Source organism: Bos indicus, chromosome 1, assembly GCF_029378745.1.
Source record: "Bos indicus isolate NIAB-ARS_2022 breed Sahiwal x Tharparkar chromosome 1, NIAB-ARS_B.indTharparkar_mat_pri_1.0, whole genome shotgun sequence".
Classification (NCBI taxonomy): Eukaryota; Metazoa; Chordata; class Mammalia; order Artiodactyla; family Bovidae; genus Bos; species Bos indicus.
This window is the reverse complement of record NC_091760.1, coordinates 57,523,691-57,548,777: the sequence shown is the minus strand read 5'-3', so window position 1 is coordinate 57,548,777 and position 25,087 is coordinate 57,523,691. Positions and strand designations below refer to the sequence as shown.

General features: G+C 40.7%; 1 protein-coding gene across 2 annotated transcripts in view; it reads right to left on the bottom strand.

Annotated features, from left to right (window-relative positions):
- TMPRSS7 (transmembrane serine protease 7) overlaps positions 1 to 22,597 on the bottom strand; it is a 50,117-nt gene extending 27,520 nt beyond the window's left edge. Inside the window, exons 1-9 of one of the 2 annotated variants that reach the window (XM_070777883.1) lie at positions 22,550 to 22,597; positions 19,537 to 19,744; positions 13,050 to 13,180; positions 8,695 to 8,762; positions 7,245 to 7,438; positions 5,697 to 5,735; positions 4,733 to 4,961; positions 3,158 to 3,288; positions 640 to 752 (exon numbers count right to left, since the gene is read on the bottom strand). In XM_070777883.1, coding sequence (XP_070633984.1) covers positions 640 to 752; positions 3,158 to 3,288; positions 4,733 to 4,961; positions 5,697 to 5,735; positions 7,245 to 7,438; positions 8,695 to 8,762; positions 13,050 to 13,180; positions 19,537 to 19,744; positions 22,550 to 22,597 — 1,161 coding nt within the window. Of the gene's footprint in view, positions 1 to 639; positions 753 to 3,157; positions 3,311 to 4,732; positions 4,962 to 5,696; positions 5,736 to 7,244; positions 7,439 to 8,694; positions 8,763 to 13,049; positions 13,181 to 19,536; positions 19,745 to 22,549 lie in introns of those variants that run through there. The other variant, XM_070777923.1, reaches the window with a different exon arrangement.
- Positions 22,598 to 25,087: the final 2,490 nt, after the last annotated feature.

Genomic DNA, 25,087 nt, shown 5'->3' with positions numbered 1-25,087 from the left:
TGTTTTTTGTTTGTTTTAATCACTAAATCATGCCTGACTTTTTGCAACTCCATGGACTGTAGCCTTCCAGGCTCCTCTGTCCATTGGATTCCCCAGGCAAGAATACTGGAGTGGGTTGCCATTTCCTGCTTAATCCAATTTTTATTTTTTAAATTATCTTGCTGACAAAGTAATTAAAAGTTAATAATAAATGAGGTCTATCATAATAAAATAAGTTGTTTGATCCTGTAATAATGTCTTTGCATTTTTTAATCTGAGCCATCAGCGAAGCCCCTGGAATACTCGAGTGGGTAGTCATTCCCTTTTGCAGGGAATCTTCCCAATCCAGGGTCTCCCACATTGCAGGCAGATTCTTTACCATCTGAGCCTCCAGAGAAGCCTTTATTTTTTAATACAAACAAAATAAGAAACTGGATAAGTAAGCTCCAGGTTGCAAATGGCAGTTAATTTGTGGGAAACAAGTTGAAATTACAACAAACTTGCATGTTGTAGGTAAAATATTTTAATAAAGCTTAAATATTATAAAACTAACATTCTTTTCAATCATTTAAACAATCAGTATAATTAAATTCAGAGATAAATTGTTACTAAGAATAAGATAACAATATTTTTTCTAAGATAGTGGTAAAACTAGGCTACCTGAAATTTCCAGGTACACTTGCATTTCGGAGGACAGTAGCTTGGGTAATATGGACTTGAAATTTTCCCTTCAAAACCAGTGATTTCTTTGACCAACACTGTGTTTTCACATTCTGAAAAAAATATCCAGTAACACACAGTGATTTGCAGTTGTGAAATTATGAGAAATAGATAGCATACATTTCTTTAACAATAAATACACATTTTCTTGATCAATAAATACTTATCTTTGAAATGTAAGCTACTTTTTAAAAAGAAATAGTACCCTAGGATATATAGCTATTATACTGTTCAAAGTCTACACTTTTTTTCAAATAATTTATTTTGGTTACAGATCTATAGGATGCTATTCCTTTCTTTAAAAAACATGGTTTAAATATATTTTTTCTTCCAGTTTTATTGAGCTATAATTAAAATATTAACTCTGTATATATATTTTGACATACAGCACTATAAATATATATTTCTAAAGCTCTGAGTTAATTTTGTTCAAATTAGTGTGTATTTGTTGTCAAGGGTATACCCAGTTTACATAACATGTTATACTCTTTAAGACAATCTAAATGTCTATTCTTACTGATACAGTCATCCCTCTGCTGGAATATAAGCTGTCTGAGAGCACTGATTTTTTTTATCTATTTTGCTTATTATTTTCCTAACACCTAAGTAGTTCCTGGCATACAACAGACATTCAGTAAGTATATTTTGAGTGAAAAGACAAATTCCAGTACCATATTTCTGTTATAATTCTTTTTTTTAACCATTGGAGTTACAGATAACTCAAAGCAACAATATCTCAAATATCGAGTTCAATTTTGTTCAATAAATTAATTTTACATTTGGTTTTGTAAAAATTTATCAAAATGAGCCACTGTCCTAAAAAATCGATGAATCTGTAGCTCTCACCATCTATTTAAACCAAATTCTCTTCCCTCCTTACCCTCATCTCCCATTCTGATCTTTCTGTTGATGTTCATAAAAAAGTCAGCAGAACATGACCTGTAAGATTTGAGCAGTTTCCAAGGCAACAAATGTTATAAAATCATGAGAGTTTCAGTGAGGGCTCTTTTCATTCTGTTCTGTTTGACTATTTCAACCCAAGTCAAAAAAAGAAGAATGAAGACAAAGGTCACTTTTTGCTCACTAGAAAACCTCTGGGTTTTACATCACAAGCACCTTCTAGGATGGCACTCATGTGCATGCATGCTAAGTCGCTTTGGTTGTGTCCGACTCTTTGCGACCCTATGGACTGTAGCCTGCCAGGCTCCTCTGTTCATGGGATTCTACAGGCAAGAACACTGGGACGGGCTGTGACGTCCTTCTGCAGGGGGCGTTCTCAGTGCAGGGATCAAACCCACATCTCTTCTGTCTCCTGCGTTGGCAGGCTGGTTCTTTAGCACTAGCACCACCTGGAAGCCTGGCACTCATGTGCATTACTATAAATGGGAATTTACAAAAGAAGGTGCTAAAAGAATGTGCTCTGCTGAGCCACTGTCCCTCAGCTCCAAACCCATCCCTCTCTGCTCTGCAAGGCTGGTCTGGCACTCTGCAAACTTCTCTCTTTTACCCCCTGATAGACTCTGCCAGAGGGCTTCCCCGGTGACACTAGCGGTAAGAATCCACTTGCCAATGCAGGAGACGTGAGAGATGAGGGTTCGATCCTTGGGTTGGGAAGATCCCCTAGAGAGGGCATGGCAACCCACTCCAGTATTCTTGCCTGGAGAATCCCATGGACATAAGAGACTAGAGGGCTACAGCCCATAGAGTTGCAGAGTCGGACACGACTGAAGCAATTTAGCAGGCACGTACACAGGCTCTGCCAGTAAGGGGTGCTAAAGAGAGGCTAGAAATCTGGAGAGGAAGAACAAGACTTGTGCCTGTTTCTTATTTCTGGGAGTGTCACCCCAGCAATGCCGCTTCACCCCTTCAGGTTCTCTTCCGTCTTGTAGCAGAATTGAATACTGCTAGCAGTTTTCCCACTCCCACTTTATTTTGTCTCCCTCAAAGATACCAGCTCAGCTGTCTGGCACCCTCCCCTCAAAGGCCTGGGTCCCAAGTTAATGAACTTCCGAAATCATAGACATGAACACCAGCTAGGCAGGACCTCCTCCTCAGAGGCCTGAATTTCATTCCACAGACCCCCTCCTCCAAGTCCTAAACTGTAATCATTCCAATTGCTTTTATTTGTTCCTCCAAATCTACCAATAGTAGTTGCTTCCTACCATGTGTTACATCTGTGATAACTTACAGTCTTTTTGTTTTCATGTTTTTATGGGATTTTTTTGTTTTTTGCCTTGTGAGATACCCATTTTCACACCTTTGCACTGAGCTAAGAGTTCTTTATATTAAATCCTCTCTGTTAGAATAACTAGTAAGATCTCCCTCTTCTGACCAGACCCTGACTCAGGATCCTGACTTAATGCAACTAGTATTACAACATAGCCTCAGGAGAGATATGACTGGAGTATCTTATCAAAACAAGTATTCTCATAACTTATTTCAACTGGGAAAGACTTACTTTGCTCTGGGATGACTTCAAAATATGCCCGAATTCCTGATAGCCTCCATACCTGAGGAGACTTAAATGTCACCAACATGAGATTATTTGTGGAAACAAATGATTTTAATGTTCTTGCAGGTTCACAAATTCTGAAACCAGATAACAAAACAAAAGCACATAAATAATAGGTTGTTGAGGGCTGGACCTTCATTCGCCACTACTTCTGCACATTTCTTGGGCCCTCTGCACGATTCTCATGTCTTGGACTTTGCCAGCCAGGTCTTCATCAGTTAGTTGCCACAGGGCACTACAGATGGAGGGGAGCTGATCTAGGTACAGAAATTTTTGTCCAGTGACTATGGAAGAATTCTGGATGGCTGTCCCAGGACCCTCCTTGAGAGCAAACAAGGTATACCTGAAGGGTATTTAATGACAAAATTCGTCAGCTCTTCACCAGGGAAAACTGGGCTCGAAACTTAGCTCCATCACTTAACTGAGCAATGAAGTAACTAATTCTTCATAAATGACAGTTTCACAACTCTGAAATGGTAGTAATAATAATGGTATACTCCTCATAGCATTGTGATGGGGATTAAATGAGATAATAACTAACTGTGTCTGGGAATAGTGGAAAGAAACCAATAACAATGATTGAGGGATGAGAATTAGTCACAAGTACTTTTCATTACAAATTTTTAGACACTGAATTTTTAACATGTTCATTCACCACCAAAATATGAAGAAATAACACTTACAAAAATATTATTCTATACATGCATAAACATTATTAAAAATGATAAGATAATTTGTATGTCTCTTAGCACAATGAGTAAAAATAACAAATTCTTAATAAAGCCTAACTGACGTTACTATGTTATCAAACTATTAAGCAATCACAAAAAGATGTCTACTAGTAAGTAGAAAAAACTAAGATATGTATATGTATATACGTGTAGAATAATGTACATGTATGAATGAAAAAATGTATGCAAAAATATAACATTTATTTTTTCTGGGTAATGGAAATGCAAAATAATTGACATTGTTTTCTCTGATTGACCTCACTTTCACATTGAACATTGTGTTATCTTTATAATAAGGAAAAAATTTATTTTTCTACAGCTATGTAATCATAATAGAATATTTATTCAAATGGGCTTCCCAGGTGGCTCTAGTGATAAAGAACCCACCTGCCAATGCAGGAGACATAGAGTTGTGGGTTGAATCCCTGGGTCAGGAAGATCCCCTGGAGGAGAGCATATTTAAACATTCTATTGAAACAATGGTCTTCATTGTGATTGTAATGAAGTAAAATTAAGGTTCCCCACCCCCCAGAAATCTGTTATATATCAAAACTATTGACCGAAGTTCCCACTGTACTGATTTTGACTGTTGTATGCTATAAATGAAAAGAAACAGAGTCTGATAGGCTCTGGCTAATCCGTGGGGCACTAAGTCATGGGTCAACCTCTGACCTCATGAACATACACAAAAATGGTTAAAAAAAAAAAATCCAAGGGCAACCCCGACATTGTAAAAAAGAGACGTTATAAAAACTCTTTTCACTTGCCAACTAGAGTGCCGGCATCATACCTGTACAAGATGGTGCTCCGGATTGGCAAGAGAGAGTCATAAATGGTCAGGGAGTCAGTGACACAGTTGTCGGCTTCAATCTGGACAGACTCTATCGAGAGTCGGATCAGATGGCCCACTATGGCCACCAGCTTGAAGTGGCACATCAGCCTCCCTGAGGTTGTTGAAATCTCCAGAGGGTAGCGGAGAGACAGATGATCTGCGTAGAAGTCCTGGGAGCAGCCTTTGTCTGCGGAGACAGCACTGGGTTTTGCTTTGTTTTGTTTTAGGAATGATTTTTCTAGAAATCTTTATAAAAAATAAACGAAAGTGCTCACATGGAGAACATCTGCTGCTTTTGCCAGCCTAGAATCCACTCTCATATCTTCTGATAACAGTGCCTAGATTTTACTTTGAGAAACCATCCTCTACATGGCTTCACTGGGGTTAAACTCACCCCTAGATCCAGAGGTGAGCACACAATCCAGACTGACCAATCAGAGCCAAAGAAGCAAAGAGGCGGCATATCAGCCAGTTTGAGACAATGAGACTCAGTGCCAGGACTTCTGCAGAAACTATCATGAAATATAGGTGAGATTTTCTTTTTTTCCATCATGGTTGCTAAACTGATAAATTATAAGCTTGGATCTGCTAGTGGCCATTTACGCCACCACACTGGAAGAACCACTTGATAAAGCCTCAACAGAAGAAAGCAAGAATGCAGAGTCCTGATGACATTTTATCTTAGAACCTGGACCCAACCATGCCTGCAGCCAACATACTCCATGTATGTCCCAGTTATATGAGTCAATCAAGTTTCTTTCATGCTTAACCTAGTTTGAATATCCATCTGTCACTTGCAACTGAAAGAACACTAACAAATACCACTGAACAGGAAAGCTACAGCCGGAAAGGATGTAGATTTGTAGGCAGGGACATGGGTGGGGGGAGGAAGGGCAGGGAAGAAACCACAGATAGAACTTACTAGATCCTATGGTTGAAGAGTAATCTGACCGAAGACCAGCTGCAATGAAAAAGTACACAGAAAAAAAAAACCTGTCAGTCCCAGAAATCAATTTGTCAGAATTTTGCTTAGTAAAAATATTTTCAGTCATTTAAAAGCAATCAGTGTATCTGAGATTTGCTTTAAAATAATCCTGGAAGGTAAAGGAGGTCATGTGGGTATTTAGAGATCAAATAGAACAGTAATGAGTTGATAGTTGTTGAAGCTGAATAAAGGGTGTAAGAGTTCATTAAACTATTCTCTTTACTTTTATGCTTCAAATCATCTGTAGTAACAAGTTTTAAACACTTTTTATGACAAAAAATACCCCAACAAAATATGAAAATAACTGCTTTTGCATCTGAAATAGTGTATGTGGTACAGAATTTTCCACTAGACATTTTCCATTCATTCATTACTTATTCCAAATACTTTTCATCTACCTACTACATGCCCACATATCTATCTATCTAATTTAAATCAAAATAGAAAGGTGCATAAATTTGGGGTTAAACAATAATTAAACCACTTTTCTGTTAAGACAAGTGATGGAGTTTGCATTTTGACTGTGCTATGGAGCAGGCCATTTTGGAGCATTGGAACACACTATAGAACATAGACACAGTTCTGTCTGAACGAAGAAACAAGGAAAGTAAACCTCAGCAAAACTTTCCTTCTTCAGGACTTTGTCCCTTGGAGCCTCGGTTTGAAGATGCCTGAAGCCAAATTAAGTATAGAGAAGGGTTTGTTGTTTAGTCACTCAGTCCTATCCGACTCTTTTGCGACTCCATGGACTGTAGCCTGCCAGACTCCTCTGTCCTTGGGATATTGCAGGCAAGAATACTGGAGCAGGTTGCCATTTCCTTCTCCAGGGGATCTTCCAGACCCAGAGATTGAAGCCATGTCTCCTGCATTGGCAGGCAAGTTCTTTACTACTGGGCCACGAGGGAAGCCCCATAGGGAAGGATATCCTTTAATAAATTTAATTTCATAAATATATTTGACTCCAATTCTATTGTCTAATCATTGTATACAACATTTAGCAACTTTCTTTATCAATGTAGCTCCAGAGTCTTTAGCTAATCCTGTTCCACTGAGATTGTGGAAAAGAATACAGTCATTCCTCAGTATCCACCAGGAACTGGATCCAAGACTATGCATCCCCATCCCCAAGGATGCCAAAATCCAAGGACACTCAAGTATAAAGTGTATAAAGTGGAATAGTATTTGCATTAAAATCCATGCACATCCTCCGGTATACTTCAGAACATCTCAAGATTACTTATAGTAGCTAATTCAACATAAATGCTGTGTAAATTTGCCAGCCGGCAGCAAATTCAAGTTTTGCTTTTTGGAACTTTCTGGATTTTTTTTTCTGAATATTTTCAACCCATGGTTGGTTGAATCCATGAATGCAGAGTCCGTGGATACAGAGGGAAGACTGTACTTCGTGACAACATTGATTACAATAAAACAGTATCAAGAGTACTGCTGGAAGGAGAGCTTGAAGGAGAATTACCCAATAATCACCATTTAATACCACAGAGTCCATGTCCACAGCCAGACCCTGCAGGCTCCCCACAGAGGTCCGGTTTATGATGCTCGTCTGGATGGAGTCCTTCAAGATGGCAGCCACACAGTCCTCACAGAAGATGTGGCCCTTGGCATGAGGTATGACAAATACAAGCCAAAAGTGGACAAGGAGGCCACCTTTGTTGTTACTGCTACAGTGAAAAGAGAAAGAAGTTCAGGGATATACCTCTTAGGAAGCAGACATTCACAAGGAGCCAGTGACCCAGCTGATAAATTCAAGATGAAGCCAATGAGCACACCCTTCAATAAACATAACTTCCTTCTTTAGGAAGCCATTGACCACTTTTATGGGAATTTAGAAAGAAAAGCATCTTGATCTGTGTATTCTTGTGCTGGGTTCAAATCTAGAACCATTAGTATATTTTGCATCTCCATGGAGAATACACTGTTTCTATGGGTATCAATTAATGTTCACTGTCACTACAAATAACAACAGTTAGAATGCTTGATACCTCAGGAGCTTTAGACACAGTGTTAAACCTGCTTCATCCCATTAATCCTGTGAGGAAGGTCCTATTACTCTTCCAAATTTACACATGAGGAAATGAGGGTCAACTCGAAATCATACAGCTGCTGAGTAACAAATCTAGAATTCAAGCCTAACTTGGTTTTCAGGTAGCTGCTCCTGCTTCAGTTTGCTCTTGGAGCAGAATCTCCGAAGATGTAAATATTGTCATGTTTTATGAAAAAAAACATAAGATAGTGTTCTACCACACATATTTTGGGAAATGGAAAGTGAAGGAAAGGAAACAAATTGCTTTACTACAAGACTTTCTTAGTGCCTTTAATCTGCCAAAATGAATTGTGAATCTCTGTAGATATAGCAGAAGTGGGGGAAGGCAAGATACAGGACACAGCACACAAATTTTCCTAAAAACCATTTGAACACGGGATGCTTTTTTCTCAGAAGATTTCTAGCAACTAGTTTTTTACTGAACATATATTGAAATGCATCGATCAGTGTTTTATTTTTTCCTTCACCTAATACTAGTGGACATGTTTATGGCCATTTTGCCTAGCAGCATTAGTACAGAGGTCCAGGTTAATTCCTGGTGTTTGTGTGTGTTCAGTCTCTCAGTCGTGTTTGACTCTTTGTGCCTCCATGGGCTTTAGCCCACCAAGCTCCCCTGTCCATGGGATTTTCCCAGCAAAAATACTGGAATGGGTTGCCATTTCCTTCTCCAGGGGAGTTCCTGGTGAGTTTTGGTAAATGAACAGAAAAACTCAGCATGACAAAGATCTGGGTCATAATTGTGCTAAAAGGGTATTAACCCACAACTATCCCCAAGAAGTTACTTGAAAATGATGTTATTACAGCCCTTCCACACTGTTGTGAGGAATTTACAGCAGTGAATGTAGAAGTCCCAAAGCAAGGGACTTTCCATACCTGACATCTGCAACTACAGACTGCTTGTAAAATTTGGAGAAGGCAGATGTTGTGTAAACCAGGTTTATCTGCAAAAGAAGAACAAAGGTATCTGAAGTCTTTCAAACTTGGCTTCCATGCACAGTACCCAGCGTTCTATAGGTCCAAGCTTTGACAGTTAGCAAGGAGAAAAGCCAGGCTCAAACTAAAGGCTTCTAATGCCAAACTCAGGCATTATTCTTTGGATTAAAATAATTTATTACTTCCTGTATCAGAGTTACTGTCATTCTGCTGTTGGTGAAAATTAATCAGTTACCTTTATTCATTTATTGCTGTATTTAGATACCTTAATCAAGCTTAACTTCAGAACTATGCTACTCCAATAGTAAATTTTCCCCACAATAAGTAAAATTCCTTTAAGCACATTTTCAAAGTATTTGACTCCATCTCTTCAATCAGTGTACACCGTGGAAAATGTATATTCTCAAGGACATATTCCTAAATTAGCCATTAGAGGGCGAGTAATACCCACGGTAGGGTCTTAAATCTCCCTTCAGAACTCTCCAGTCTCCAGGAATTTTTTTTTTTTAACACCATAAATGGATCTCAAAAAGAGAGCTACTTCAATCAACTGACATGGTGTGCCCTTACTTAGCATTTCTAAAACCAGTTTCTTCTACCAAGTCTTCCCCTGTATTCCCCTTCCTGCTGCTGCTGCTGCTAAGTCCTTCAGTCGTGTCTGACTCTGTGCGACCCCATAAAAGGTAATCCACCAGGTTCCTCCATCCTTGGGATTCTCCAGGCAAGAACACTGGAGTGGGTTCCCCTTCCTCAGTTCAGTTCAGTTGCTCAGTCGTGTCCGACTCTTTGCGACCCCATGAATCGCAGCACTCCAGGCCTCCCTGTCCATCATCAACTCCCAAAGTTCACTCAGACTCATGTCCATCGAATCGGTGATGCCATCCAGCCATCTCATCCTCTGTCGTCCCCTTCTCCTCCTGCCCCCAATCCCTCCCAGCATCAGGGCCTTTTCCAATGAGTCAACTCTTTGCATGAGGTGGCCAAAATACTGGAGTTTCAGCTTCAGCATCAGTCCTTCCAATGAACAACCAGGACTGATCTCCTTGCAGTCCAAGGGACTCTCAAGAGTCTTCTCCAACACCACAGTTCAAAAGCATCAATTCTTTGGTGCTCAGCTTTTTTCACAGTCCAACTCTCACATCCATACATGACCACTGGAAAAACCATAGCCTTGACTACACGGACCTTTATTGGCAAAGTAATATCTCTGCTTTTCAATATACTACCTAGGTTGGTCATAACTTTCCTTCCAAGGAGTAAGCGTCTTTTAATTTCATGGCTGCAGTCACCATCTGTAGTGATTTTGGAGCCCAGAAAAATAAAGTCTGACACTGTTTCCACTGTTTCCCCATCTATTTCCCAAGAAGTGATGGGACCGGATGCCATGATCTTCGTTTTCTGGACGTTGAGCTTTAAACCCACTTTTTCACTCTCCTCTTTCACTTTCATCAAGAGGCTTTTTAGTTCCTCTTCACTTTCTGCCATAAGGGTGGTATCATCTGCATATCTGAGGTTATTGATATTTCTCCCGGCAATCTTGATTCCAACTTGTGCTTCTTCCAGCCCAGCGTTTCTCATGATGTACTCTGCATAGAAGTTAAATAAGCAGGGTGACAATATACAGCCTTGACGTACTTCTTTTCCTATTTGGAACCAGTCTGTTGTTCCATGTCCAATTCTAACTGTTGCTTCCTGACCTGCATATAGGTTTCTCAAGAGGCAGGTTAGGTGGTCTGGTATTCCCATTTCTTTCAGAATTTTCCACAGTTTATTGTGATCCACACAGTCAAAGACTTTGACATAGTCCATAAAGCAGAAATAGATGTTTTTCTGGAACTCTCTTGCTTTTTCGATGATCCAGCCGATGTTGGCAATTTGATCTCTGGTTCCTCTGCTTTTTCTAAAACCAGCTTGAACATCTGGAAGTTCACAGTTCACATACTGCTGAAGCCTGGCTTGGAGAATTTTGAGCATTACTAGCATGTGAGATGAGTGCAATTGTGTGGTAGTTTGAGCATTCTTACATAGTAGATACATAGTAGCAAAATCACCTACCTAACCTACCAGAGCCTCTTTATGAAGGTGAGAGGAGAGTGGAAAAGCTGGCTTAAAACTCAACTTTCAAAAAACTAAGTTCATGGCATCTGGTACCATTACTTCATGGCAAGTAGATGGGGAAACAATGAAAACAGTAATGGATTTTATTTTCTTGGGCTCCAAAATCACTGAAGATGGTGACTGCAGCCATGAAATTAAAAGATACTTGTTCCTTGGAAGAAAAGCTATGACCAACCTAGACAGCATATTAAAAAGCAGAGACATTACTTTGCCAACAAAGGTCCATCTAGTCAATGTTATGGTTTTTCCAGTAGTCATGTATGGATGTGAGAGTTGGACCATAAAGAAGGCTGAGTGCTGAAGAATTGATACTTTTGAACTGTGGTGTTGGAGAAGACTCTTGAGAGTCTCTAGGACTGCAAGGAGATCAAACCAGTCAATACTGAAGGAAATCAATCCTGAATATTCATTGGTGGGACTGATGCTGAAACTGAAGCTCCAATACTTTGGCTACCTGATGTGAAGAGCCAATTCATTAGAAAAGACCCTGATGCTAGGAAAGGTTGAAGGCAGGAGGAGAAGGGGACATCAGAGGACAAAATGGTTGGATGGCATGACCCAGCCAGTGGACGTGAGTTTGAATAAGCTCTGGAAGATGATGATGGATAGGGAAGCCTGGAGTGCTGCAGTCCATGGGGTTGCAAAGAGTCACACATGACTGAACAACAAATGGCCCATGAGAAAATCACAAAACTCCCAAAACCTTAGAAATAATACAGCATCATGGAAAAATATGATCCATGGAGTTTAAATTCACTATGCAACACAGAACATGTTACCTTGGCCTACTGAGCTTCCTTTCCCCCGCTGCCTTCTCTCTTTTTAATTCTATAAAGAGGTGATAAAAATGCCTACTTCTTTGGGTGGGATGATAAATAGTTATAGTTAAATGGGTTGAGCACAGTACTAACTATACAAACAGGGTCTACACAAAGCCAGCATTGAGTTTGCAGGAGGCCAAGGAAGGTTGCTTTGAGAAAGAGGTTTTTTGGATGGGTCATGAATGACGGGTGGAATTTCATTACCTAGAGGTTGGACAGAAAGGTTTAGGTCCAAAGTGAGTAACACGAGAAATCAGAGCCACCAGACATGTAAGTGCAACAATTATTCATAACCTGCAACGATTATTCATACCAAGCAAAGATTGCCTTATTTCACAAAGTTTCTGTGGGAGAAAGTGGTGAAAAATGAGGCTGGGATGATCAGGGGACAGATTTAGAAAAGTGTTTGCCTGCCATTCTTCAGAATCAGTATGTTATCCTTATGCCAAAGGAGAAATGTTATTGTTGAAGGATCACTCCAGCGGTAGAGAGGAATGATTTGGGGTGGGGATAGAGGAATACTGCCTGGGATTGGAAAAAACGTTAAGGAGATTTAAAAAGAATGCCTCCCTCTTTGGGCTAATTGGAGAGATAACTGATGTTTAGGAAAGGCCATGATAGATATTTTTCTGTTCGACCAGTTATACTTTTAGGAACTCAGCTAAGGAAGTAATCAGAGACACACAGCTTCCCTGTAAGAGCAAAAATCGGAAACAACTTAAATATCTAATAAAAAGGGACTTGCCAACTTCAAAGCTATCAAAATTTATGTTTTTTTCCCCCAAAGACTATGTACTCACATAGAAACATGCAATATTAAGAAGAAAAGGTCAGATTGTAAAACTGAATATCTACTAATACTCCAGTTCTGTGCTATATCCTATGTCTGTGTGGTCAAAAGTCAAAAGAGGCTGTATCTCTGGAGATTGTATTAAATGAGGTTTTATTTTTTAAATACTTTTTCTAAATTTTATAAATGTTTATAATAATACAAATTAGTTCTATAATAGGAAAAGTGGGTTTTTTTAAGTGAAGAGATGCCAGTGTATCAGTGTTGAAATAAATGTGTATGGATCACAGAATTAATCAGTATGCATGTAATTTCTGTACTAGAAGGCATTTTAAAGTTCACCTGATCCAATTACTTTATTTTATAGATAAGAAAAACTGAAGCTCAGGAAGTCATTTCTTTTTATTTTCAGTAGAAAAAAAAGAAATAATTTTATAAAATAGCATTTTATCTTACAGCCACGATGAGCTAAATCCCATGTTTTCCTGAGTTCTTCCTTCAGCCCCCGTCCCTCCCCCACTGACCTCACCTTTCCCAGCCTCTCCCAGCTCCCGCCATCACCTCACCACTTGCTGCACAGTTCGCGCCACTGACAGAAACTCCCTGGACTCCTTCTGTCGGTATTCAGGAAGAAACTCAATGTTGGTGATGCGAAACATCCCAGCAAAGTAAAAAGCATCTCTGCTTTCTGTCTTACCTGTAAGACAGGAGGGAAGGTGGTCAGGAGGCTTTCCCATCTGTGGGGTGGTAAGGCATGATCTATGTCTGTATCACCGTTCTAAAATGCTTTTATTTTAGACAGTTCTGTATTTTACTGGTCGTAGCCTGAGAAGCTCTAAATGTAGTTTACAACATCTCTTCCATCAGCAGTAATCATCATAGCCCTTTATATTCTAATCTTTCTATCATCTTCTGGCAAATGCTTAAGAATAAGAATTTAAGGTCACAGACTTCTTTGACTTTACATCTGTCCTGGAGTCACTAAATAAGGATTTTTGATAGCTCAGTTGGTAGAGTCCGCTTGCAATACAGGAGACCCTGATTCAATTCCTGGGTCGGGAAGATCCACTGGAGAAGGGATAGGCTACCCACTCCAGTATTCTTGGGCTTCCCTTGTGGCTCAGCTGGTAAAGAATCCATCTGCAATGCAGGAAACCTGGGTTCGATCCTTGGGTTGGGGAGATCCCCTGGAGAAGGGAAAAGCTACCCCCTCCAGTATTCTGGCCTGGAAAATTACATAGCCTGTTTAGTCCATGGGGTCACAAACAGCCCAACAGGACTGAGCAACTCTCACTTTCAGAGTCACTAAGGGGCCAGAAACATAGAGCATAAACAATGTTCACAAGTCTCGCATCTGTGGCAGGTGAAGAGGTAAGAAATGTACACTGCCAAGCTCTGGAGTGTCATGAGCACAGTGGTGAAGAGGGAAGGACTCCCCCAGCTGACCTCCACTCAGCCCCAAGTCTCTCATCCCCTTTCTGACTTTTGTGGATGATGCCCCGGGTGCTGGGCCGATCTTTAGCTCTGAGAAATGCATGGAGAGCTTATTCACAAAGAGTGGTCCTCAGTCCAGTGTCAGATAACTCCTGCTCAAAGATTCTGTCCAAGGAGGACCATGGGACTGGGTATCATTTGGGCCAGAAACTGCTGCCAAGACAGACAAGGATATTGCCATGTTTGAGATGCCTTCAGGTCCCTGAGAATAGCCTAGGGAGATGAGGGACTCTCTTTTCAAATGTTCCTTTTTGTTACAAGGTTTTATTGCTATGAGGCATCACCCCCAGGCTCTCATGGCCATGGTATATTTCTTTCCTGAGACACATGTCCCATGGTATCAGAACTTCTATCTGCATTTCTGCCTTTCTAAATGAACAGTAAATTTTTTTGTCCCTCAGCCCCTAACATAGGGTAGTGAGTGCCTGACTTAGATTTCAAGCCCAATAAATGTCGGTGGGAAGGAAGGGAAGAGGAAAAGAAATAGTCTCTCTTAGTACAATGCCCAGCACCTGGAAATGCTAAATAAGTGATGGCTGAATTAAAAGAAGGTGCAACCAGGATTTCCTTGGTGGTCCAGTGGTTAAGAATCTGCCTTGCAATGCAGAGGACACAGGTTCAATCCCTGGTCAGGGAACTAGAATTCCACGTGCCCATGTGCCACAACCACTGAGCCAGCACACCACAAGTAGAGAGTCTGTGTGCCACAACGGAAGGTCTGGAATGATGCAACAAAGATCACCATGCATGCCATAGCTGAGACCAGACACAGCGGAACAAATATTAAAAGGAAAAAATAAAAGAAGGCGCAACCTGTGTGAAGGTGGGGGGCCACCTCCCTGTGTGATCCATTCAGGGGTCACGTTAGCCATGTGGTGAGGCTGTGGAGGGTGGGAGAGGGGCCAGAGACCTGAGCTCCTGTCCTAAATTTATTCTTTCAAGTTATGAAGCTGAGCCTCCTAAAACTGAATTCCTCTGCCAAGTTTAGGACTAACCTTTCTGCCCCAAACTCTCTTCCTTTTCTTGTCCTACAACTGTTCACCTCAAAGAAAAGAGGGAACTGAAACAGAGAAGGACCCTATGGGACCCTCTTGGGTATAGAAGCCTTTCTGTTTTCCCCATTTCTTTTTTGTAGGAAAAAGGATTCATCCTCCCAGACCTTCCCTGAATTACAAAAGGTAGATTCAAATAGTTACCAGTTAGAAATGTAGGAATGCAGAAATAAAGGAAATGTGGTCATGAAACAAATAGTTCAGTGATAAAGCAGAGACCTAGTTCCTCCTCAAGGGATACACATCATGTCGGGGGAGTGTGTAATTTCCTCAGTTCTGTTTCGTCACAACAAAAGTTTGAAGTGGCAGACCGGTGTTACAGCCCTCGGACAGGCCAGTGTCACAGCTCAGTTTTATTAGAAAATAAAGGAAAATACATCCTCGAGGCATGAGGGCTTGCCGACCCAGAAGACACAAAGAGAAGAGACAGAGACAGAGAGAGAGCCCTGGCCCTTTGGCTCCTCTTTTTATATGTTTTTTCTCCTCCCCCTGGACTTGCCCTATGTAAATTCGGCTAGCCAGGAGTGCTGTTTGCTCTACCTGAGGTCCTCACTCTGGTCCTCAGACCTTCCTTTGTTCTATTTTCGAGGGCTTTTCCTTTCCTTGTCTTTTAGCCACTGCCATTCTGGACTCCTTTTTCCTATTCTTACTGCCTAACAATCACAATCTGGTCTACATCTTTGAGTTCTTCTATAGGAACTGATAGGAATTAAGGCCCCCAAACAGGTGGAAAATGGTGAATTCAGGCTGAGCACAAACATGTGGACTCCAGACTGGCTTGAACCAGAAGGCTGAGATTGAAACAGATTGAACCAGAAGGTTGAGATTTCTCACATGCCATCCTGTTATCTCACCACCAACCATCAGAAGAAAGTCACACACCCCTCAGCCCACATTCACAAAATTTTCCTTTAAAAACTTTTCCTTGAAGACCATCAGGGAGTTAGCATCTTTTGAGCATGAGCTGCCCATTCTCTTTGCTTGGCTCATAAAATAAACCTTTCTTGCTCCAAATTCTGACATTGCAATTTGCTTGGCTTCACTGTGAGTTGGGCACATGAACTTGGGTTCAACAACAGTTATGTAACCTTGGACACACTGCTTTGCCTCATTAAGCCTCTTGTATAAAGAAACATTTGTTTCTGTCTCTGATTTTACCCAGAAAGTCATCCTTAGGTGTTTCTTTTTTTTTTTTTTTTTCCTGTTGCAGATTCTTAAAATTTAAATGAAAGCTCTGACCACCTGGAAGCTCACACACATCCTTCTTCTATCCGTAGGTATTCAAGGGATAAACAATGCAAGAGAGTTCAGTTTAGCCAGCTTACATTTATCTATCTCTTCTGCTCAGGTCAACATACAATCCCTGCTTGTGAAACTGAGCAGGACCCTGTGGGGCCCTCCTAGGCACAAAAGCCTTTCTGTGTTCCCTGTTTTCTTATTCATAAAAAATCAGGGAAGTAAAGGAATGCAGAAACAAAGGAACGATCAAGAAACTATAGTCCAGGATCCTGGTTCTTCTGCAGGAGCCACCTATACAGATGGAGGATGGTAACTTCAGGCTAAGCACAATAATCCTTAAATACCACCCTGTTAGCTAACCAACCAATTAGAGGATAGTTGTATACCCCGCAGTCCTCACTCCAGATTTTACCTGTAATAACTTCTCCCTGCAAACTATCAGGGAGTTAAGAGCATAAGTCACCCATTCTCCTTGCTGAGCCCTGCAATAAACCTTTCTCTGCTCCAACCTCCAATATTACGGTTTATTTGGCCTCACGGTACATTGAGCAAGCTTGCATTCAACAAGAAATGGTATTCCAGATGAGCTGTCTACCTCATTTCTGTTAAAAAAAAAAAAAATCACATGGAAATTTCCTGTTGCTCCAGTGGTTAGGACTACATGCTCTCACTGCTAATGGACAGAGTTTGGACTCTGGAAATAAAATCTCACAAGCCTCAAGGTGCATCCAAAAAAAAAAAAAAAACCACAAGCCCCAAATGGAGTCTTTTGCCCCCATGATTGCAAATTAAGACTTAATTGCAGAACTTCTCTAGGGGTGCAGTGGATAAGAATCTGACTGACAGTGCAGGGGACACAGGCGTGATCCCTGGTCTGGGAAGATGCCACATGCCCTGCCCATGCACCACAACTACTAAAGCCCATGCACCCTGGAGCCTGTGCTCTGCAGCGATGAGAAACCACCACAATGAGAAGCCCCCTTCCCCCACGCACAAGAGAAAGCCTGCACAAAGAAACAAAGATCCAGCACAACGAAAAAATAAATTAAAAAATAATAAATAAATAAAATTCTAAAGAAAAAGGCTTAATTGCAGTTTCACTCTCCCCCGGGAATGTGACCTTTAAACAGACAATTTGAAATTTCCTGATCAACACTAGAGAGGCAAACTTTATGATAAAGACCCCTGCTCCCCCAAGATCTGAGGGCCTACCCAGAAACAATCCTGTCTTTTCTTCTGCTAATAGCTTCCTTGCCCCACCCTCCTTCTACCTATAAAAGCTTCCATTTTGTTCATCAGCTCCAAGGTTTTTATTTACTATTAAATAAAATAGTATTTATTGATTTATTTGCTATTATTTACTTTTTCTTGCTGCTGCTGCTGCTAAGTCGCTTCAGTCGTGTCCGACTCTGTGCAACCCCATAGACGGTAGCCCACCAGGCTCCCCTGTCCCTGGGATTCTCCAGGCAAGAACACTGGAGTGGGTTGCCATTTCCTTCTCCAATGCATGAAAGTGAAAAGTGAAAGTGAAGTCGCTCAGTTGTGTCCAACTCTTCGGGACCTCATGGACTGCAGCCTACCAGGCTCCTCTGTCCATGGGATTTCTTGCTAGTATTTACCATTTACTATTTTATTAACTATTAATAGATGGGATGCTATGATTCATGAGCAACTGCATAAAGCCAGTTATATCACTAGATTTACTTGGTTGAATTTTTGTTTTTTAATATTTTTCAAGGCCACCCTCCATGCTCAAATTTCATGTATCAAAACTAACCTCTGTTGTTTGTGAAACAATTCTCTTATTCATACCTGTTTTCCTTTCCTCATACTAGCCTGTCTTTCTGAAATGCCCTTCTCTGATGTTTAGACAACAAACAAATTACCTCATCATAGTGACATCCCAAAACTTTATACTAATGTGCTGCTGCTGCTGTTAAGTCACTTCAGTCATGTCCGACTCTGTGCGACCCCATAGACGGCAGCCCACCAGGCTCCCCCATCCCTGGGATTCTCCAGGCAAGAACACTGGAGTGGGTTGCCATTGCCTTCTCCAATGCATGCAAGTGAAAAGTGAAAGTGAAGTCGCTCAGTTGTGTCCGACTCTTAGGCAATGCAAATACATCAGTTTAGGGCTGGCAGAGAACTGATGGGAACTAAGTTGGTTTGCTCTGGGATGGCGCTGTGTGTCTTTTGTGTTTGTCTTAACTGCTCATTGACTTGACTGCCTCAGCTAGTCTGTAAAGACAGATTCTTTCCTGTCTACCACTCTGTTCCATGCCTTTTACAGGGTCCAGCTCATAGTGGGCACTCCCAAGTTGTGTCAAATGACTTTTCAGAAGCCACTTCATGAAGCCTTATCTAGACTCGATCCCTGAACAGGTTGTTCAATGCCTCCCTTCTGTGATGGCAAAGTAATTGCTTAAGGAAAAAAAAAAAAATCAATCCTCACTCCCTCTCCAGCACTGAGCTGTGAGTTTTTTGAAAGTAGAAAATGCATCTCTGAGCTTTTTAAAAGTAGGAGATGCATCTTGGTGTGCCTGATATCTTACGTCGTGCCACAAAAATCATAGGGATCAATTTCTATATATAATTGACCTGAACTGCTCAAGAATATTCATTAATTCTTTGCCTATAATCTAGTTTTCCAATCAAATTTTAATATCCTTGAGAGTATCTTGCATTAAATATAATAATGTGTAGGGTGGGAAGTCCAGCATAAATCAATAAATGCTGTAGTTACTGAGCTGCTTGGGTAACTACTCTCTAAGGAAGAATTTAGTTATTACTCCCATCCAAAACCATCAGTAAGATTGACAAAAACATAATCAACTGGATAAACAACATAAAAACAAAGAAGAGAAAGGTGCATTAGTAAACTGAAGTGCAGGGAGCTGGAAGCATGAAGTTGCCTAGCAACAGGCCTGAGCGGATGGATGAGGAAATAAAACAGCTTAGCATTCCATTCATTTTTCACAGCTAAAGATGCGTTACATTTCTGAACCAGTCAAAAGCTCCCAAGCATTTTCCTCAGTTTTCTTATTCTGGCATCTCTGCTCCTCTGGGAAGAAAGCAGTGGTGGTAAAATAAGAAATGGGAAAGACAATTCTGGCTTCTTCCTTAAAACCTCAACAGTTTTGAAAATGGCTTTCAGTCTGAGAAGTAAGAAAATTCTATCAGTAACACCCAGGGGCAGATGGGACCCGCACTGCCAATAGAACCCTCAGGGCAAGCCCTAACACCAAAGGTACCAGGGATTTCAACTCACCGATGTAGAGCCACAGCAGCGTCCAGGCTATGACTGCTAGGATGAATAAAAATACTGTGAAGAGAATGATTTTGTTTTGGACGTTCCAAAAGGGAGCTTTCTTCTTGAGCTGCTTCTTGGGTTTGGCTCTGGCGATGGGTTTTCTTGGTGGTCGTCTCCCTGGCAACTTCCCTGGGGCATTGACCACCTGAACTGAGATATTGGATATCTTCAAAAGAATGAAAGATGTGTTAACAATTAGAAGTAGTCTAGGGCTTAAATACAACCACTCAGTAAGGAGAAAATTAGTGCTAAAAGGCCTGCATAAATCAAATGATTTACACAAGCAACTACTTGCACTGAATCACACAATTAAGACCAATCAGAAAAAAAAAAAACAGACAGTATATGAAATCCAGTGAAATTGTATCCAGGTTCTCCCCTCAACTCTCCAACTCTGCTAAATAGATGTTAGAGAGGATAGACCTGAATTTTATGTAGTGAAGACTAGAGGACCTAAAGGGCAGACAGTTAGGATTCTATGTGGGTTGATTCATGAGTCCACATCTCTGGGGATGTGTGTGTTTGCAATATATATAGTTTTCCTCCCACAATCAGTGTCTTCTAGGCTGAGGCAGGATTGACAGTAAGAATAGAAGTGAGTTCCTCAGAGAAATGAATTGATTTCCTAATTACGGCTTCATGAACCGGTGGTCATGAAACCAAGCAGGATCCTATGGGGTTCCTGGACACAAAAGCTGTTCTGTGTCCCCAGTTTCTTGATTACAGGAAATGGGCTTCATTCAGCCTCCATTACCTTTCCTGAGTTCCAACAAGCAGGTTCAAACTGTTGCTAACTAGGGAAGGGTGGATGCAGAGACACGGGAGGAACAATAGTCCAGCCTTGGGTCAGAGTCTTGGTTCTCCATCAAGGGATACACATAACAATATTTTTGAGCCATTTTGCAGATACTGAAATCCCTACCAGGTAGGAGAAATTAATGGTATGCTGCTCACGAGCATGTAAATCCCAGACTGGTTGGAACCAGAAGGTTAATGATGCTGACTCCCACTTACCTCACTACCAACCAATCAGAAGGTGGTCCACAAACTGGTCATAACCTCTTTGAACCATTACTATAAAATTTCTCACTATCCCCTCCAGGTTGGGACACACAATTCTGAGGACATTAGCCTAGTGTGGCTCCTTTTGACTAACAAAGCAATAAAGCTATTTTTTCCTACTTCACCAAAAACTGTCACTGAAAATCAATTCCTTGTCCAAGTACAGAGGCTGGGTTTGGCTTCAGTAAAGAGAAAAGTTCAGAATGATTCTCTTGTTTTGTTGTAGCCAAACGCTCTGGGAAGCAAACTCACTCAGAAGGACAGAGTGGATAGTGGAGTGCAGTGTATTACACTGGCAGGTCCGAGGCAGAGTTTCCTCTTTAGTCAGGGACCCTGACCGACTTTTGTGAAAACCTTATATACCTGAAGTGTATGTGCTCAAGATCCCATCCCCAAATTCCCTAAACCTAGCCTGGAAAATGTTAAAGGGAGATACAATCAGGTTACAGCCATGATTCATAATCAGAAGGGTCAGCTGGTTATACATTGTAGCCTACACCAATGGGTGCCATAAAGATTATAAAGGTGATTGACTACATAGGGGATTACTGCATTCTTTCTGACTATGGGAAATCTTGGTATGGAATCTGGTGTTTATCTGTCTGGGAGGCCTGTTCTGCTGTAGGTTATGTTATCTCCATGGCTACCAGGCACATAGTCCAAAGTTCACTGAAAATCCAAAGTTCACTGGGAATGTAAGATGGAGCTTCCTCCTTTTTCAAGATGGAGTCAGCTCGGCCTGTTCCTTTCCTCCTTCAGTTTGTGTAGTGATGAAGGACAGGGGTCAAGTGCTTGTTTTACCATCACCTCACAGGCATGCTCTAGAAGTCAGTGACTGGACTGAACAATAATTCAGTTTCTCAATCACAAATGAAAAAATGATCAAAAAATAAAGAATGAAATAGGAGACTCATGTTAGATTAAAAAATTACCAGTTTTAGCACACTGACATAAAAAGTGTTGTGTGCAACAGGAAAAAAAAGTATATTATTTACCTCTTTGCCTTCCTCTTTTTTTTCTCCTCTACCCTCTGTCATTTGATGCTGTGAATTCTTTAATAATGTAAGTGAGAGTTCAGCTTCTTTGAAGGAGAGATTTATACATGTCAAGGTAACTAAACATCAATGATGAAATAACTTTTAACCACACATTCTTTTAAAGGCAAGAATGCGGAACACCAATGTTAAAGAAATAATTCCTCTTTCGAGCTCTCCTCTAAGAGTCTTCTCATTCTCTCTTACTCTCTCTCACTGTTCCCTACAAAGTACATGTCTTCCAGTCTTTAATGCTACCAATTAATGGGATAATGTGTGGCCAAGAACATTCTAAATTATTCATGGCTCCCTCATTCTTTGTGCCAAACACTCTTGTCAACCCCTGGAGTGAAATGTAGCCTGCATGCCTCTCAGTGAAATTGAACTAGACCAGAGTTCATCTAATGTGATGTTCTGTAGGACTGAGGGTGGTGTTTCTAAAAAGAAAACATTCTCTTATAGGATGAGTTGACTACGGTGTCAAGCTCCTTTAAAATTTACCCCCCAACAAGTAAAAATGGAAAACATAGAGAAGTGCTAGGCCATGATGAACTAACAAGGCCAAAGTTGGGTCTTTAAGTGCGGGAACACGTTACAGGCAGTCTCAGTTAGCCCTGATTAAATTTTAAAATGGAATTTGTATAAAGATCAGTACAATTTCCCTGGAGTTTTAGAAAAACAGCTGCGAATCAATTACCAAGTATAGCACTTTAAAACAAGCTCATATTTGTAAAGTCCATTAAGTACCAAAGGAAGGTTAAGTATTTTATTATTGTTTCCTTCATTTTTGTAAAGTGACTCAGTCTCATTTTACTAACAAGGTCAACAATAAATGGCATTCAAGTAACAGAGAAGGTTTCTCACAATGTACTTACATTCACATCAACAGGTTTGGATGAAATATGACTGTTTTCTTTGTCCATTTTTAGATGTTCTGCAGGTGAACATCCAGAGGTGCCTCAGAGCCAGCTTTTCAGTCCCTTACATTCCCGCTTGAAAAGAACTGGTTGCCATATTCAAGCTAGCTAGAGGGACGGAGTCAATTTACCTCCACCGGGTCCAGTTCAGAAACCGAAGCTGCCTCATTGCTGTATAGTGAATGTTAAAGGGACCTAGCAGAGAGCTTCGCAAATCCAAACTAAAGGCTTCTTCATGTTACTCTGAATCAGGCCTCCTAGAGCCCAGCCTCAAGGCAAGTTTGCCTCAGGAGGATACAGGCCAACAATCCCCAGATATTTACAAGTCTTTTAAATGTTTGCCTGCATCTACAAAGGAATATTAAGAAATCTAACTTCTAACCCTCAGCATTGCTTCTTAGAAATCCCCACACTGCCCAGAGAAGGGTGAAATGCATAAAGGAGGTCAATTGTATGGTGATGGGTCGTGATTAGACTTAGGAGGACAACCCCTTTTGTAATGTATATAAATATCAATTTATAATGTTGTACATCTGAAATTATATAATGTTTCATGCCAGTTTTGCCTCAATTAAAAAAAAAGAGAGAGAGACTTCCCTGGTGGTCTAGTGGCTAAGACTCACCCTCCCAGGGCAGGGGGCTCAGGAACTAGATCCCACATGCCACAACTAAGAATTTATTTTGCATACAGCAACTAAAGATTCCAAGTGCCCCAACTAAGATCCAATGCAGCCAAATAAATAAATATTTAAAAAAAATTCTTCCCCACCCACACACAGACCCATTTTTTTGGCTGGTATCTCATGCCAACTCCAGAAGCCTCACTTTCTAATTCTGCTCTCAGCTTTCTAGCTACACTCTCTAAAAATCCCTGTTCAAGAGGTTTTTTGGTTTCCTTTTTTACCCCCTCTCCTCTTGCAGTCCTCAGAAAACCCAGGCCCTTGCTGATGAAAGTCCCCTGTTTCCATTTCTCCTATTCTTCCCCAGGTCAACCTGAACTAGATTCAAGGTAAAGCTGCAATTTTGAGGGTTGAATAAGGCTCACACATTGCTCCCCTTGTCCCTGTGAGACAGGCATGATTCCCTCTGGGCAGTGGGCATCAGTGGAAAGTTGATCAATCGCCCTTTAAAGGGGAAGCACTGCTCTGCTGATCTGGACACAACTCTGCATCATTCAGGGAACAGTCATCAGAAAGCAAGTGAGAAACTGCCTTCTGAAAGGGGTGGAAGATAGCTAAGTAAAGCCTGACAAACGAATTATGTCATGTTGTACACATTTGCTTCCTGGCTTTTTTATTTATTACTAGCAGTGATAAAATGACTAAGAATGCTTTAAGCTTTATAATGGTAAGACAGGGAATTTTAAATTGAAGTCCTTTTTAATTGCCTGTCCTTTTTGTATTTATTTCCTATATTTTTAGAACTACTCATTTCACAAATATAAGTAAAATATATGTGCTGGGCAGTGGCCACTGAAAAGACCCTCTCCTTGAGAATCAAACTTTAGACAGTCTCTTCTGAGCCCTCTTTATGGCCAGACCTCATTCTGGGATCCTTATCTCATCTGCCTGCCCAAATGTAGAAAGAATCCTGCTGTCAACATGGAGAAAATCCCACTACCTTGATATCTGATTACCCCTGATAGCTGATTAAGTTCCTCAATCTCTACCTTTGATGTAGAGAATCTCAATCTTTGGCCTGCCTTTAGTAAGAATCCCTTGACATTTGAGGTTTCTTCTTAGTAGTTTTCTATCCATTGATACCCTCACCCTATACATTTGCTATCTTTGGGGCTTTTCTGGTGTCTCAGCGGTAAAGAATCCACCTGCCAATGCTGGAAACTCAAGTTGTATCCCTGGGTCAGGAAGATTCCCTGGAGAAGGAAATGGCAATGTACTCCAGTATTCTTGCCTGAAAAATCTCAAGGACAGAGGAGCCTGGAGGGGTACCATCTATGGCGTTGCAAAGAGTCCAACATGACAGCAATAAACAGCAGCAACAACCAGCTGTCTTTATTCAATCTGGAATTGAGCCAAGTTCTATTCTGAAATCTCTTCCCCCTATTACACCATTCTCTTTGAATAGAATTCTTTCAACTATGTGTTTGAAACACCAAGAATGGGAAGGGGCAGCAAATCATAGGAGGTTGCACTATATGTATGGAATTTTAAAACAATCATGAAACCAACTACAGGCTGATTTTTTAAATCTCTATTTGCCAACAGTTCTGAATAATGTCAGTGATAAAATATTCTTCTCTGAAAAAAAAATCTTTGTTGTAAATTCTAAACAATTGCTTCCATTACAATTAAGTTTTAATAATATATATATAAGCTTCAAATGGCACATTTTTATTATTCATTATTTAATAAATAAGGAATGTTATATAGAAGTTAATTTGAAGAACTCCCATTTGTGTGAAAGTGAACGTGTTAGTCACTCAGTCTTGTCCCACTCTTTGCGACCCCATGGACTATAGCCCGCCAGGCTCCACTG